This window comes from Gobius niger, assembly GCF_951799975.1.
Source record: "Gobius niger genome assembly, chromosome: 12".
In the NCBI taxonomy this organism is placed as follows: Eukaryota; Metazoa; Chordata; class Actinopteri; order Gobiiformes; family Gobiidae; genus Gobius; species Gobius niger.
Window position 1 is genome coordinate 4,327,204 of NC_136863.1, and position 15,690 is coordinate 4,342,893.

General features: G+C 43.3%; 1 protein-coding gene across 1 annotated transcript; it reads right to left on the bottom strand.

Annotated features, from left to right (window-relative positions):
* Positions 1–14,028: 14,028 nt before the first annotated feature.
* On the bottom strand, positions 14,029–15,176 carry LOC306971912 (E3 ubiquitin-protein ligase TRIM35-like; the record flags this gene model as incomplete). The annotated part of the gene is made up of 2 exons (XM_079568351.1): positions 14,029–14,977; positions 15,108–15,176. Coding segments are annotated over 2 exons (1,005 nt in total), but the record flags the coding sequence as incomplete, so codon positions are not given.
* Positions 15,177–15,690: the final 514 nt, after the last annotated feature.

A 15,690-nucleotide genomic window follows, 5' to 3' on the forward strand; every position in this document is an offset into this window, starting at 1 on the left:
ATGCACTCACCATTTCACTGTATAGGGCCTTTAAAACGGGAATATTCAGGAGCTAAAAAAGGTGTAAACCAGGACTTATCCAAGGGCTAAACGTCTTACTCAGGTCTTACTCCACCAGGACCAAATACAGCAAACCATTTTACTTTCATAAATTAAAATGCGTCAGTCAATTATGAAGCCAAACACTCGGTTTTATCGCCAGTGCGCTGTGGAAGTGGATCTAAAGACACCGCTGACTCTTCTCTCTGATCACCGCCTCTTACAATCAGCGTCTTGCCCAAGGACACCACAAAACACAATTTGCTATTAACGCTTCCTCTGTCATCATATCATTTCGCCGCATCCTTTTAATTCGCTCGCATAACGATTTGTTCGCGCGACCAAAACATTGTCCCCCCCAAAATTGCGCTGATAAACTATTAACCGGCGCGATGCCATCTCCGTGTAAACCCATTGTAATCCGATTTGTCTTTTTTTTTTTTTTTCTTCTTCTCTTCTCTCTCTCTTTTCTTACCAGATCTCGTAGCGCTCCTCGCCCCCTCTCTCCGCTCTCCTCTGGCGGATGGAATTAGCGGCACGTTGAAAGGCGACATTAGCCGACCCGATAATGCGGAGTTTGATGTCGGCGCTGATAGAGAACAGTGCTAATGTCCTGAGACGCTGGCGGTTTGCAGAATGGAGCCTGGAGGAGATGTTCTGATTTCAGGTCGCTGCGGGGGGGCCGCACTTTTTGACGGATGAGGACTTTAATCTGCTAAATCTCGGCAAATGCTGAAACTGGAGAGGAGAGGGAGGGCGAGGGGGGAGAGAGACACGGGGAAAGGCTGTGGAATTTAGAGACAACACGGGGGAGAAAACAAGCTAAAATGAAAGAAAAAACATGGCACAGTGACACAGTTAACAATCCGTCCAAAAAAAAAAAAAAGACCAGGTTATTCCATCTGTGGATTTGTTATTGCATATTCCAAGATGACAATGCCAGGATTCATCGGCCTCACATTGTGAAAGAGCAGTTCAGAGTGCAGATTTGAGAGTCTTTGGGATGTGCTGGAGAAGGCTTTGTGCAGTGGTCACGCTCTCCCATCATCCATCTTTCGACACTGGATCTAAGTTTATTGAAACAATGCCACGGCTAATGTGCTGTGATCAAAGCTAAAGCTGCAAAAAAACAAATACTATGAGCCGGTCAGCCTCTTAACTCATACCTGGACAGAGCACTTTTTTGTCCAGGTTTGGCTTTACCCAAATCTAAAAGCTTCTTGAAAAAAAAGTGTCAGAATACCAGCAAAAATTGGGACGAAAACGAGGGTGGAAAAAAAAGTCACGAAAGAGCTTCAAAAATGCAACCAAAAAGCAATGAAGCAAAATTCGGCAACAATGCGAGGAAAAAAATCTTCTAGGTCAGTTTTGGAGGTCTTAGCTTTCAAATGAGGCGTTGCTCTGGCCTGTAGATGGTAACCTCTTAGATGTGGGTAAAGTCGATAAGAGTTTTTGGTCAGACAGTGTTAAATCCTGACAAAGTATTCAAAGTAGAATTACGAGGGATTAGTCAAATTTTGAGGCACTGGGGGAAATATTCCAAAGCATGTTGGACACAACAGCCAATGTTTGAGCAGAAACGTGGTCAATTTCAGCCAGAACTACAACTGAATATGTTTTAGAGTCAGACCATCATTTTGGTATTTTCAATAAACTTATACAGTAAAAATTGTTAAGCAATGTCATAATTTCCAACACATGAATATTTAATGACAATTTAATGCACCGATACCAATACCAGTATCGGGTATTGGGCCGATACCACACGCTTGTACTCATACTTGTTATTCATGAGGTCCCGATACCAGAAACCAATACCTCCTGCCATGTGTCCGGTGCTCCTACAGGACGCAGCTCCACTGAGGAGAGAAAATAACAACAAACTGGAGAATAGTTTAGTATAAATCCAATATTCCACATAGAGCTGACTTTATTCCAGACGACACTCCCTAAACCAGAGTCTGCGCTGGATTTAACTAGAGCTAAATGTTGTTAGTGCTGCAGCGTCTGCAGTGTTTACAACATACAGGCTAATGTTGCTAGTGTTGCTAATGTTGCTAACTAGCCGCTAACTCGCGGCTAACAGTTCTGGCGATTCGTACGCCGTTTTATGCCCAGGGGCTTATATATCTGAAAAAAAAATCATCAGAAAATCCAAAATAAAGAGATCCAGCATGTCCATATTGAGGGAGAATGAGCTGCAGCAAAACTATGAAAACACTGAAGCTACTGGATAAGTTACTATAAACACACGAGAAAATCCACACGGAGCTGAAGTAAAGATGAAAAGAAACTATTTATCTGCAGTAATAAGTAACATTTCAATACTATAGTTTAATAAAAATAGATACATGAATAAAGCACAAGCTTTGAGGAGCTTTTGGACATGAGCTGTTCTGTCTATGGACAGTGCATTTAAAATTAAAGATAATATTGAAAGAAAAATCGGTATCACTTTATTTTACACTACCTTGATGCATTGTACGTAATTAAATTTAGTACAATGTAATGTGCTCTGTAACAATCTGTAATAACTTGTACCTATGTAGTACGTACACAATGGAATAACTTGTATTTGTAAAAGAAAAATAGAAAATGAGCGCCGCTAAGGTCCCATAGGTGTAATAAGTTGTGGTAGACTCGCGGGTGCTCTTCCTTTCGACAGCTATGTCTTCATCAGGGCGATCTTACTATCTTCTAAGATCGCCCTGATGAAGACATAGCTGTCGAAACACGTTGGCGTTTTTTAACCTATTTGTCCATGCACTAATAAAGGATTTTTAATTTTTGCTACTCCGGAGTGCCTCCATACCTTTTTTGACTGCTTTTGACACGCACAGCCAGTCTCTCTTCTGCCAACTTGTATTAGTACTTTGTAAGTACATACTGTAAAAGGACACGAGACCCTTATGGTTAGGGCTTAAGGTTATGAGGTTAGAGTTATGTCTCATTACATTATGTACCTACAAACTACAAATACATATTATTTCACTGTGTATCTAGCCCATAGGTACAACTTATTACACATTGTCACAAAGCCCATAACATTGTACTAAATTTAGTTATGTACAATGTATCAAGGGTAGTGTAAAATAAAGTGTTGCTGTAAAATCTAAATAAAAAGTGTCGCCTACTTTACTCAAGGAAATGTAAATGAGTAAATTAACTAATTACAAACCAATCTGCTGTGATGAAGTCAGTCTAAACCGTCTATTCAAAGTCTGTTGAAGAAAATGCCTTGTACTTGTATCGGTGTTCGGTATAAGTGAAGAGTAAAAGTAACTATTATTTAGGCTATACCATTATATTAGTGGCTTCTTTCTCCACAATGTCCTCCTAAAAAATCTGTTCCTCTCACGTCGTCTGTGCCCCAAACGCTCACACCTGCCCAAACATCTGAGCGGCGGGGTCGCGAGCGGGGCGAGAAGTTTATCTGGCTAACCCCGCTCGCTAACGGGGGCCAATAAAATTAAAGAGAAAGAGGAGAAGCGCGCGCGGAGAGATAAACAAATAGAATCATAAAAGGCCGGGCGCGGCTGGAGTGGTAATTCTGCGCGCTTCATTTGCCTGGCGTGGGCTAAACTGTGTCTGACATTACAGCTAATGCAGGCGCCCCGCGGAGAGCCTGATAGGAGCGCCGCTTCTCCCAAATAACCTCGGCTCGCGTGACACCCAAACACAAACTCCGCTAAATAGGATTTTTTTTTTCTTACTCTAGGCGTTGTTACATTTGAGAGAGGAAGACGTCTCCGAATGGGATTTGGAATGAGGCGACGAGAGCGGGAAGAAAGGAGAGGTGTGAGGGCAGAGTACAGTGGAGAGGAGAGTGTGGAGAATCCTACAGGCCTGTGTTTGTAATGTACTATACGCTCAAATTAAAGTGACTTTTTCTAAAGGATGGTACAAAACTAAAGGATATAACAGGAAAACACATGAAGGGCAAACACGAAAACGTTTATTAGTCTCTCAAGCCCCGCCTTAACCGAGCAGAGTTTCTCCAGTTTAGCTTTACCCGAATAAAAGCTTCTGGAAAAAAGCGTCAAGATGGAAATGAAGATGAAACGCAACAAAAAAGCCACAAAAGAGCAACAAATGAAGCTGAATACACAGTAAAAACGGACAAAAACATGATCAAAATGTGACAAAATCCTATGAAAAAGCGACAAAAAAGGAAGATGAAAATTAGTATTAAAACGCATTCAAAAAAAGTGACATGAGGGAAAAGATCCGTTTAGATCAGTTTTGCAGGTCTTAGCTTTCAAATGAGTAATAAATGACTGACTAAAAGAGTGAATAAATGACTGTGTGGACCTTGGTCTATCAAGGGCCCACTATGTTGTTTTTTAATGTATTTATTATTGCTGTATGTTGTTGAATGTCTGTGGATGTATTGTTTTTATCAGGCCCGTACTGGCACTTCTCCTGCAAATGAAGTTCCTAACGGATAAATAAAGTGAATTTGAATTTGAATTTGAGTCACGGGCCTATAGGCTGTAACCTTTTAGATTTGGGTAAAGCCAAACTGGAGAAAACGTGCTTGATTAAGGCGGGGCTTGAAAGGTTAAGGGTCTTCATTTTCTGTTTCAATGTCAGTAATCAAAAAAATCTCATCGCACTCAGTTACCTTTAAAAATAAGCTTGAAGTTTGAAGTGAAGGTGTGTTTGTTCTGTGCATTTGACCCATCTTTCCAATGCCGCTGGGGTGTCCGGACATCCATCTCCAGGTGTAGAGCCAGGCTGATGGTGAGGAACACAAGGCTGGAGGATTCACCTTCATGTTTTTAGTTGTAGGTTAAGGAGTACCTGGAGGAAACCTACACAGACACGGGGAGAACATGCAAACTCCACACAGAAAGGCCCCGTCCAGGTGGGAATCGAAAGGTCGAAGGGATATTTCAGAATTTTTGACATAGGGCCTCATTTCTTTGTTATCCAGAGTTTTGTTGATTTCTGGAGATTTTTTTTTTTTTTTGTAATTCATGCAGTCCTTATATTTGAAGAGTTTAGTGGTGCTAGGCTAGTGCTAGGCTAGTGCATGTCTATGGTAACTAGTAGCCTGCATTAAAAACAGTCTGACCCAAGCACAGCGCACCTGAGGCAAATCACTTATCACACCAGACTAACCATATAAATGTCTGTTTTTGAAATTTAACCATTTTGCATTTAAAATAACTTATATTTGAGCAGCATCAGCTTCCTGGTTGTAGCTACGCAGCGGCGGAGTGATCTGCTCGGTTACCGGATCTACAGTAGTTTGTTTATCTGCGGCCGCATTACTACACATGTAATTCACAAAGGAGCTTCTACAAATAAGATATGGCAACATTTGGAGGACGAGCCCATGATTTTGAAGAGGTTTTTAATGCAGGCTACTAGTTACTATAGACATGCACTAGCCTAGCACTAGCATAGCACCACTAAACTCTAGCATAGCACCACTAAACTCTTCAAATATATGGACTGCATGAATAATAAAAAAGAATATCTCCAGAAATCAGCAACACTCTGGATAACTAGGAAATGAAGCCCTTTGTCCAAAATCCTGAAATATCCCTTAAAGTGCAACTAAATGGGCGTGGCAGAGCCTTTCCCCACCCACAAACTAAAGTCAAAAATTGCTGAGAAAGGGGTGGTCTCGGAGGCTTTGGGGGAGACGAGGGGGGTGAGTGTGTAGGCGGGGTCTGCTCTGTTGACAGTCTCAGACCAAGCCCCTAGATCTGACTGGACTGACAGACGGCTGTCACCGCTGTCACCACTGTGCGCAAGGTTTATTTTTTCGTAGGATAGTTGGTACATTCTCATTGCATGATGTAGCAACTATCCTACGAAAAAAAAAAAAAATAGCTGCCGGTAGACGACTCGCTCGCTGTCAGTGACTGCGAACAGAGAGAGCATCGCACTGTAGCTTTTCTACACCACCTCAGCCGAAGTGTGAGCATCGCAGGGGCGCCATCTACTGGTTTGACTGCGCTACGCGTGTCCTGGTTGCTACGTGACAGAGGTGGAGGCGTGTGTGGGCGGGGCCACAGAGGCACAGAGGCAGAACCACGGGCAGAACTGATGACGTTTTGTGGACGCCGTGGACAGTCTCTCCTCCAACCGCAAAAAATCAAATTTAGTTGATGCGTGAAACCAGTAGGGGCGCTAACCCTGCGGTTTTAGACACAAAAGTGAGATTTTGAAAAAGTTTGCACCAAATGTCAACATATTGACTGGGACATGTAGCTAACTCTATTCAACAACCATTTAGACCGTTTATCAGCAGAAAAAAAGTGGATTTGGTGTTTAGTTACTCTTTAAGTTCAGGAAAATGGTTTGGACGTATTGTATAATTGAGTGTAAATGAATTCACTGACTGAACAATAAAGTCAATCACTTTTTAGCTGCTTTTAAATGAGAAACAAAGGATGAGGGAAGCTTTTTGTAGATGTTTTAGAAATTAAGTATTAATACTGATATTTACACTCTGAAAAACATGTTTGTGAATAAAAATCTCAGAAACAAATCATTTTCCGTGCATTCAGCTTTGACTTTAGAGCAAAAAGCTTTCACTTGTGTTCTTTTATAGTTTCAATCTAATCTTCTCAAATAGCCAAATGCAAATACGTGGATGAGATCAGACCGCCGCCTGCTGCAGTCGATGCTAAAGGCTGCGTTTATAAATAGCCAGGATTAGCGGCGAAGCTAACCGCGCCGCTGCGCCTTTGTAAACCGCACTTTGCCTGTTTAAACCAATGGGAGTTAGCTCGTAGCTCGTGGCGTTTAGGTGGATTTGAGGAGGATTTGTGTCTTTTCCCTCAGAATCCTGTTTTGTTGTGACAGGCGTGAGAGAGGACAGACATGTCGCCCCGGGACACGTCCTCCCCACACCCAAAGAATGAGCGCTGTCTCCAGAACTGGGGGAGAAAAGTCTGCACAGCCTCTGTCACGTAATGGACGACGTTACACAAAATGGCGACAGGATAGTTCTGGTGATGGATTTTTCTTTTCTTTTATCATTATTTACTTGATCATCATGTACAAAATATATTTAAAATGGTCCACACGCAGTCCCTGTGGATGTCATACATAAAAGGACATAAAATACAACTTATGCAATCACTATTTCACGAACATCTTCAAACCAGTCCCTCTTCAGGAAACTATCACACACTCACTCTCTCAAAGGAGGAGCAGAAATTTGGTTCAGTTTAAATTGGTTCAATGTATTGTCCATATAGAATGGAGTGAGTCTTTTGGGCTTTACGTTTATTTGTGGAAAAAACAAAACATTGAGACGGTTTCATCACTATGTCTAAGGTAAGGCCGGTTGTCCGCAAATTCTGCAACTTTTAAATGTAAGACAAGTAAAACCCGATGACCTCGTTATTCTTCTCTGAATAAAGGCAAGGCAAGTTTATTTGTAGAGCACATTTCATCCACAAGGCTTCACAGTATCTCCTCCTGGAACCGCCACCTTAACGCGGTGGAGGGGTTTGAGCACCCGAATGATCCTGGAGCTCTGTTGTCGGGGGCTTCGTGGCCCTGGTAGGGTCTCCCAGGGCAAACAGGTCCTATAGGTGACGGGTCAGACAAAGAGCGGTTCAGAAGATCCCTATAAGAGACCAACAGGCCCGGTTAATCGTGAGGCCGTCCTTCTGTGGACCCACCACCTGCAGGAGGAGCCATTAGGGGCTGGTGCAATGTGATGACCTGGCAACGGAAAAGTGGAAGAAAATGGATGGATGGATGGCTTCACAGTATAGTTCATATGGGCTGGAAGTGAACTTGTGTGTCAGTAGTGAATCCCCCCCCCCCCCTCCCCAAATCACAACTAATAAAGTGTTGGCAGGCCTGGGACACCCTACTCCAGAGACAACGCTTCCTATCGATCCGGACACCACCGGGCGGCAGGGGGCGTGGCCAGTCGGATGGACCTGTCGGGACCGTCAGACTGGCCAGAACAGTTTCACTGCATGTGGGCGACACTTCTGAGGACGTCCTGCAGACTTCAACATCTCTAATCCCAGTGTCTGAATAAATGAACCTTGAAAGTTATTCACACAAGTCGACACAATGAACATAAAACATGATCCTAATGCCCAGCTCAACACAGTCACTGATATTTATATAATGAAAACAATTATGGAAGGTCCTGCCTCGCACCGCAGCCCTGCAACGTGATAAAACTTTCCGTACGCAGTCGAACACAACACTCATCCGCCCGAAATAGCCCTGGAGTGTCAGAGTCCTGTTTACGCTCTCGCCCTCGCCCCGCGCCGCAGGAGTCCGGCGCTCACCTCCGAGTGCCGTTGGGAGCGAATACAGATTCAAAAGGCCATTATCTGCTCACCTCCGCCGCGCGAGAGTCAAGTGTCGTATTCCACAATCCGAGCCGGCGATAAGTACAGGGCTAATGCGATAGCGCGGTTCTCGCCGGGGCTAAAAATATCGGCGCGCTGGAGGTGAGAGGGGCTCTGGACGCGCTTATCTCCGCACTACAGTAATGTATCCGCTCGCATTTGCATAAGGGACGGGGCCGGTGTCATCTGGTCTATTTTAATAACAACTCGCTGTTTGTTAAAGTGGACGCACTCGGGGAACAAGTTTGCAAAGCCCTTCACGGACGACTAAAGTCAGAGGCGACTTTGCTTTGAGAGTTTCAGAAAAGTCAGAAAAAAGAACAAAAAAAAGAGTTCAGAACTTCCTCATGTCTGAAAACGAGATACGCTTTTTAGTCATTAGTTTGAACCTCTTAACCACTGCCTGAACATGTTCTCCGGTTTGGCTTTACCCAAATCTTCAAGCTTCTTGTGTCAAAAGTGTCAAAGTGTGAAAATTGCGACAAAAACGAGACAAAGAAGCAATGAAAAAGGTAAAAGAGAGCAGCACAAAAGTGATGAAAACTCCACAAAAATATTTTAAAAAGTGACGACACTGCAAGAAAAAGATCCATTTAGATCAGTTTTGTAGGTCTTAGCTTTCAAATGAGGTGTTACACTGGCCTATAGGCAGTGACCTTTTGGATTTGGGTAAAGCTGAATAGAATTGGAGAAAAGGCAGTGGTTAAAGCAATACTAAGTGACTTGTTTACCTTAATAAATCCTTTCTGTAGTCCCTGTGGGGGTAATACAAGTGTTTATGGGATGATTGGGGGTCTTTCATCTCCCCCTGGTGTCTCTGGCCAGAAAACCACAATTGCAAATTGACTGCCACCGGGTCGGAGTCACCAATACACACTAATAGACTCACGCAGAAGAAGCTAACAGGCTAACGGGCAAAGCTAACTGCGGGCTAGCGCCACTTAAACAGTATTTACAACCAGGCTTGAGTGAAAAAAAAAGATCTCCATTGTGTAATTGGATGCACAATATCCCTCTCTCCCTTTGCCTTTTCTGTCAGTGTAATATTTACTCCCACAGATAATTAATGAGTTAAAAAATCAATTACCTTCAGGAATCTCAGAGCAGGACAGGACAGGCGGGTCTTTGCAGGGTTTTACAACCAGGAACACTGATCCAGGAGCGTCAGAGGCTGCTGTGATAGAAGAGAAAGGAAATGGTCACCGCCCATACAGCCACTTACATAATTCACCTTTAACCTCCTAACCCCTGCCTTAACCAAGCACATATTCTTCAGTTCGGTATTAATCTAAAAGCTTCTCGACTGGAGTTTACAAACTATAGGCCAGTGTAATGCCTCATTTGAAAGCTAAAACCTTCAAAACTGAATGTAGCCCGCAGTTAGCTTTGCCCATTAGCCTGTTAGCTTCTTCTTCGTGATTCCATTAGTGTGTATTGGTGGCTCCGGTCCGGTGGCAGTCAAGCTGCAATTGTGGTTTTCTGGCCAGAGACACCAGGTGGAGATGAAAGACCCCCCAATCATAGCATAAACACTTGCACCACCCCCAGAGGGACTACGGAAAGGATTTGAATTCTGCCCAACTAGCCAAATTCTTATTGAAAATAATAATGTCAAAAGCAAGTTATTTCATTGAATAAAAATGAATCAAGTCCACCTGTCTTTGTCAGGGCAGATTTTCACAATATTACACCAAAACAATGCTCTGGTCTCCATTTTGTGCAATATTATGCAGATCGTAAACATCAGAAAAGACAACAGAGCCCACACCCGGCTATGACCGACCTCTTTAATCTTCCTCCTCTTTCATTTCTCCACCGTGTTCCTGCAAAAAGCCTGTCCGCGAAGAGAAGCCAAACCACCTCCACCAAACACCACGGCGCCCCCTGCTAGCATCCCGTTAGCATCTCTCCGCTCCTCGCAGATATTAATGACTTTACACGCACCTTCGCGGTCTAAATATGTCGAGCGTTTGCCGCGCGGAGCTCCCGCGGGACAACAGCGATCCAGCAGGCCGGAGAACCAGCCTATTTCTGACAAAACAGCCGACAAATCGCATCGCGGAGACTCATTTTTCCACAGCCGAGCGTAACGCGAGGATTTAACCGGAGCGTGGCATTAAGGCTGCGCCGTTACAGGTGGATTGGTGTGGAGAGAGGGGGGGGACATTACCGTGATTGGGGCGACCTTTTGGGGAGAATGTTTAAGTTTCTCTAAAGCGGTGTCTGACATTTCCACAGTGACAAAGACACGGACACACACGGGTACGAAGCATGTTCCCACTTTGAGCCGAGTTTGAAATAGAGGGGGGAGTGCGGAGTGTGAAGTTTGGAATTAAAAGTTTGAGACAGAAAACTTTCAAGGGAAGAATGAGGAAGAAAGTAAGGAGAGGTCGAACGATATGGGGTTTTCTAAAGGTGAGGCCATTTTTTTTAGATTTCTATTGTTTATTTTTTTTTAAATTGTTTATTTTTTGATGTAATTTCCTGCATTCTGGTGCATTTTAGATCATAGATAATATTTTATAATATTTTGGTCCATTTGCTGGTGTTAAAGGATCAGTATCCTGCTATTTTAGCCATTCCAAAGTAAAGTACAAGTATGTATATGATATATTATACCTCGACCACTATGGAGTACTCATTTTTGTGATAAATGTAAGTATTTTCTGGGGGTATTTTTCAAACCCGGAAGACAACACGCTTGGATTCAGTTAACTCCGCCTCTTCTCTCTGTCCATGCAACGGTAGGAATATAAATACACAGCAAAAAGTGAAGGTACTTCGCGATGCAGTTATAGTTGACATCTGCAACACAGCTTCATTAATGGCTAACACACAAGCTAACACACAAGCTAACACACATGCTAACATGCGTTTTGATTGACTCACCGGCCGCTCCATCGGGTGTTTACAATAATGGGACTCGCCTTGGTTATAAAATTTAATCCACTTTGGTTCTGGCGAAGGTTCACCAAACATCCAGCAAGTGACGGACACACTATTTTGGTGAAAGTCATCGAATCCCAGAGAGAAATTCCAACTTGTGGCGAGTGGCCTCTTCTTTAGGAAGGTTGAATAAAGTCCTGTCCTCGTAGCCAAACGTGCTTTTCTCCGTGACATTATTGTTTGGTAAGAAAAAAGAACAGGCGTCCAGAGTAGGTTAGAAAGACCTCTTTCTTCACAACTTCCAGTCCAAACATGACATCTGTTCAGATGCTCAGATGTTTGTTTTCTCTGCAGGGGCAGTTGGGCGCTTTCTTTTTTTTAATGTCTTTTTTTATTTATTTAAATCTGTTTTACAAATTAAAAATCAGGCTGTAAGGCATTACATTACAGACGTCGAGCTCTTCCGTTCCTTTCTGACGTCACTGTGGAGCAACTCAGTGGTTTTCCAGCAGAGGGCGGAGCAGCTGCTCAGAGAGCAGGATTCAGGAGGATTACTGAGAACTGCATGAATGAGGCCAAAAATCACTTTGGTGGTGTTTTTGATAAGGAAATAGCATTACAACATCATTTTGCATGATATAGGTGATATATGATTGTTTTTTCTTCTGGGGGCCCCCTTCAAATTGGGGCCTCTCAGCAAATGCCCAGTTAGCCCCCTTCATCTTTACGGCCCTGCGAAAATGTACAATGAAACAAAGCATTGTGCATGTATATCAGAAACATGTTTTAAACACATGATAATGTTTGACTCATGTTCATTTTAGCATATTATAATTTATTCATTTTGTATTAGTCCATCAGATATTCATATTTTTAATATGTTAATAATGTGTTTTTAGTCATGTTTCTCTTGTTTCTCTGCATCCTGTCAGTCATTCTAATTCTTATTACCAACAAAAAGCAACAAGCCGAACATTTCGACTATCTGAAAATGTGATTTCCTGTCTTCTGCAGTATTTTTAGAGTATGTTTGATGGTTAAACTTTGGAAAGAAGTCACTTATTGCATTCAAACATGATTTGTTTGAACACTCTAGATTTCTATTGTAGTCGGAGCAGGTGCCAATACAACTCTACGGGAGAGAAGCAGTTTTTGAAGGAAATTTACAAAAAGAATAATGTCCAAATGTTTTCCCTGATCATTATTTGACAGTGATTGGATTCACAAATCTGACAACTTGAAGAAACTGTTATGAAACATCAACATTAAGAAACAAAAGTCTGGGTCCTGATTAATGACGAGGTAATGAAGTCTTTGTGGAATATACAAAAAGTCTTTATTGTTTTGTTCCATTGACTCAGACAGGAGAGACTAAAACTTTAAAATAGGAAGAAAACCCACACTCAAAGAGAACACAGAATAATGTTTGGTCCTGGTCCAGTTAAACGTAAAAATATGTATAGAGCAAAACAGATCGACAGTGACATGACAGGGATTAACAGTTTTAGTGGAAGCCCTTTGAGCCCTATTTTATCCAAAGAAAATGTCCCCTTTTATTTACGCAAAGTTTGACATTGACAGCAGTATACATAATAATTGAGTCAATAACAATCAACATTTCAACTGTAGTTGCACATGGCAATAACATGGCTCAGCAGGGCCAGTGCAAAATTGACAGGAAAGCTAAGAAAAAAGGAGAGGACAGTCCCATGGAGCTGTACATTCTAGAGGTCAACCGATATATTGGGCCGATATTTGGGCATTTTGCAATATCGCCCGATCTACCGCAGATGACAGCTGATATCTCAGGGACCGAAAGTGATGGAAACTTGTGTTTTTTGCATTGGAAAGAGTGAATTCATGGCTTTAAAACAAGTTCTCCCATACGATTGTTAAAGGGACTATACAGAGTTTAAAAATGTTAAAATAATGTACTTTCCTCCCCCTACATGTTCCAGCCATGGCCACAACTGCCTCTAAAATCATGAACTGTCACTCAAAAAAGTAATTCAGGTCCGAAGTGCCGTCATGAACAAGCTTAATATAGAAGGTGCAGTTACATGTATGACCTGAGATGGCAGTAGTGAGTATAAAAATGGCAAACTTGCATCTAGTCCCTTTAAACACAAGTTTCACTAAACCTCAGTGAATGTGGACAAGCTGCATATCATTTTGAAGGAGAGAACCTGGAGAATTCAAGCCTGAGTTAGTTTTAACCTCCGCAATTGTGTTCTGATCGCTACGCTAAATGCCGTGACTAGCAACAGTATGCTAAAGCTAAAGCTAGCGGCAACTAATCAAGGCTGGAACAGAAACTATGATTGGATCATGGAAAGAAATACAATACAATCGTCCACTGCCGGAGTGGCCAAGTGTTTGTATTTTAGTTTATGAAATAACTGATCTGACATATTTGTAATGACCAGATTCACTTTTCCCTCAGAGAAAGACACTTTTAACAAAGGTCTTGGTATTGGTTATTATGGAAAGATACTCAAACCCCCAGTATCGGTATTGGAAGCAGAAAACATGGATCGGTGCATCTCTAGTACCGACTAAACAGGAATGTTTTGATTAAATCAGTCCGATGCCCCTAATACAGCGCCCCCTGCAGTTACAGTTCAATACTGACACAGCTTACCGTTTCATACACAGGATTATAGACCAACCATTTGGAAAAATATCGGCTCTGCATATCGGGATCGTCCAATAAAAATCCCCAAAAATCGGCATTGGCCTGAGAAAATCCCATATCGGTCGACCTCTAGTATATTCTACACGTTCACAGTGATGTTCTTTGGTAAGATCTTCAGAGGAACGTCATATGTGCGTAAAAATGGAATGATCTTAGTGAAAGACTCTGTGACCATGTGCAGGACCGTGTTTGTGTCGGGGTCAGTGAAGGTCAGTGTATTTATGTCAAAGTCCAGCATCACCCGAAGCCTCTGCAGGTTCTTCACGGAGAGAGGTTTAAATGGGCCTGAAGTAAAAACGACGGAGTATTTGCCATCAGTGAATTGTAATAACCAAACTTCAAACTCCGTGTCCACTTCTCTCTGAACATATCCAATCACACCCACAGACCAGTCCTGATCGCCCCCCACCTCCACTTCCCAGCTGTGAGTCCCAGAGACAAACGTTTCTGATCCAAGTACAGAGGATTCTCTTCGCCGCTCTGGGTTCTCTGGGACCTTCTGCCTCTCTCCTGCCCACACTGAGGTCAGATCTTCAGACAGAATGAGATCAGCGGCGGCAACGTTTGGATCCAGAACCACGGGGAAGAACTGCACCAGTTTCATCATGTTCATCCAGATGTTGAAGCCCAGGTTGCCCAGATGTTTGACCTGGTCTATCAGAGCTCCTTGTTCCATCTTCAGCTCCTCGAGCAGGAGGCAGCGCTGCACCTTCTCCTCTGCAGTCTGGTACTGGAGCAGGAAGGAGGCGTCTGCCTCTCTCAGCTGCTCCTCCGTCTCTGAGATGGTCTTGGACACGGCCTCCATGTCTTTGCTCACAGCGGCCATCTTGTCCTTCATGCTCTGGATTTTCTGCTCCTCTTCCTCCTTCAGAGCCTTCATCCTGGACTCTTCCTCGTCCCTCAGAAACTGGTGCAGTTTCTCAAACTCCGCTCTGATCTGTGCCTGTGTTTGTTTGGCCTGGTCCGAGATATGATCCGCTGCATCGTCAAACTGTGCTCTGCTCTCATCCAGGACCTGAGGAGAAACATCACAGTTATAAGAGTCAGACTTCTGTAGCAGGGCATGTTGAGGTTCCTCTGGGCTAAAGGCTTCAGGAGTCTGCTCGGACAGAGCTCTTTGGACACGTTCTTCTGACCTCGCTCACCTTCAGTTTGTCCTGTAGAGGTTCGATGTTTCTCCTCAGCTGCTCTCTCAGGTCTGAGGCTGCCTCCTCGATGGGCCTTAGCCTGGTCGGCTCTTCAAGGTCCAGACAGAAGAGCTGCAGCTTCTCAGTGTGAGGGCTGCACAGGGGCTGATGTGGAGATGGAGATGTTAGTTTGCCGCAGCGTCAACTCCATTTCTCACAGCCGTACATATGCAAACAAGCAGGAAGCGGAGTGAACCAATCAGCGAAGGGCGATACCCGTTGATGTAGCGTTATTAGCAGTTTTATGCTAATATTCGAGCAGGATTATGAATCTGGAAACTCACCTACTGTCGATGTGTTTTTGGTCATTTACTGATTGGAGACACGCTCTTTCTTTCTCTCGAGCGGCATTTGTAGTTTAGTTTTGAGGGACTCCTGTGTCCCGTGAGTGACGCTGCTCGTGAAAACATGTGACGCAAATATTTCAACCTGATAACACAGGCTCGTTTTGAGCCTTCTGATGTTCCAGACTGATATCCCTCTGTATAAAACAATCTAGAGGGGTATCATTCTGGTCTCACCAGGCTAGATTTTACTTAGT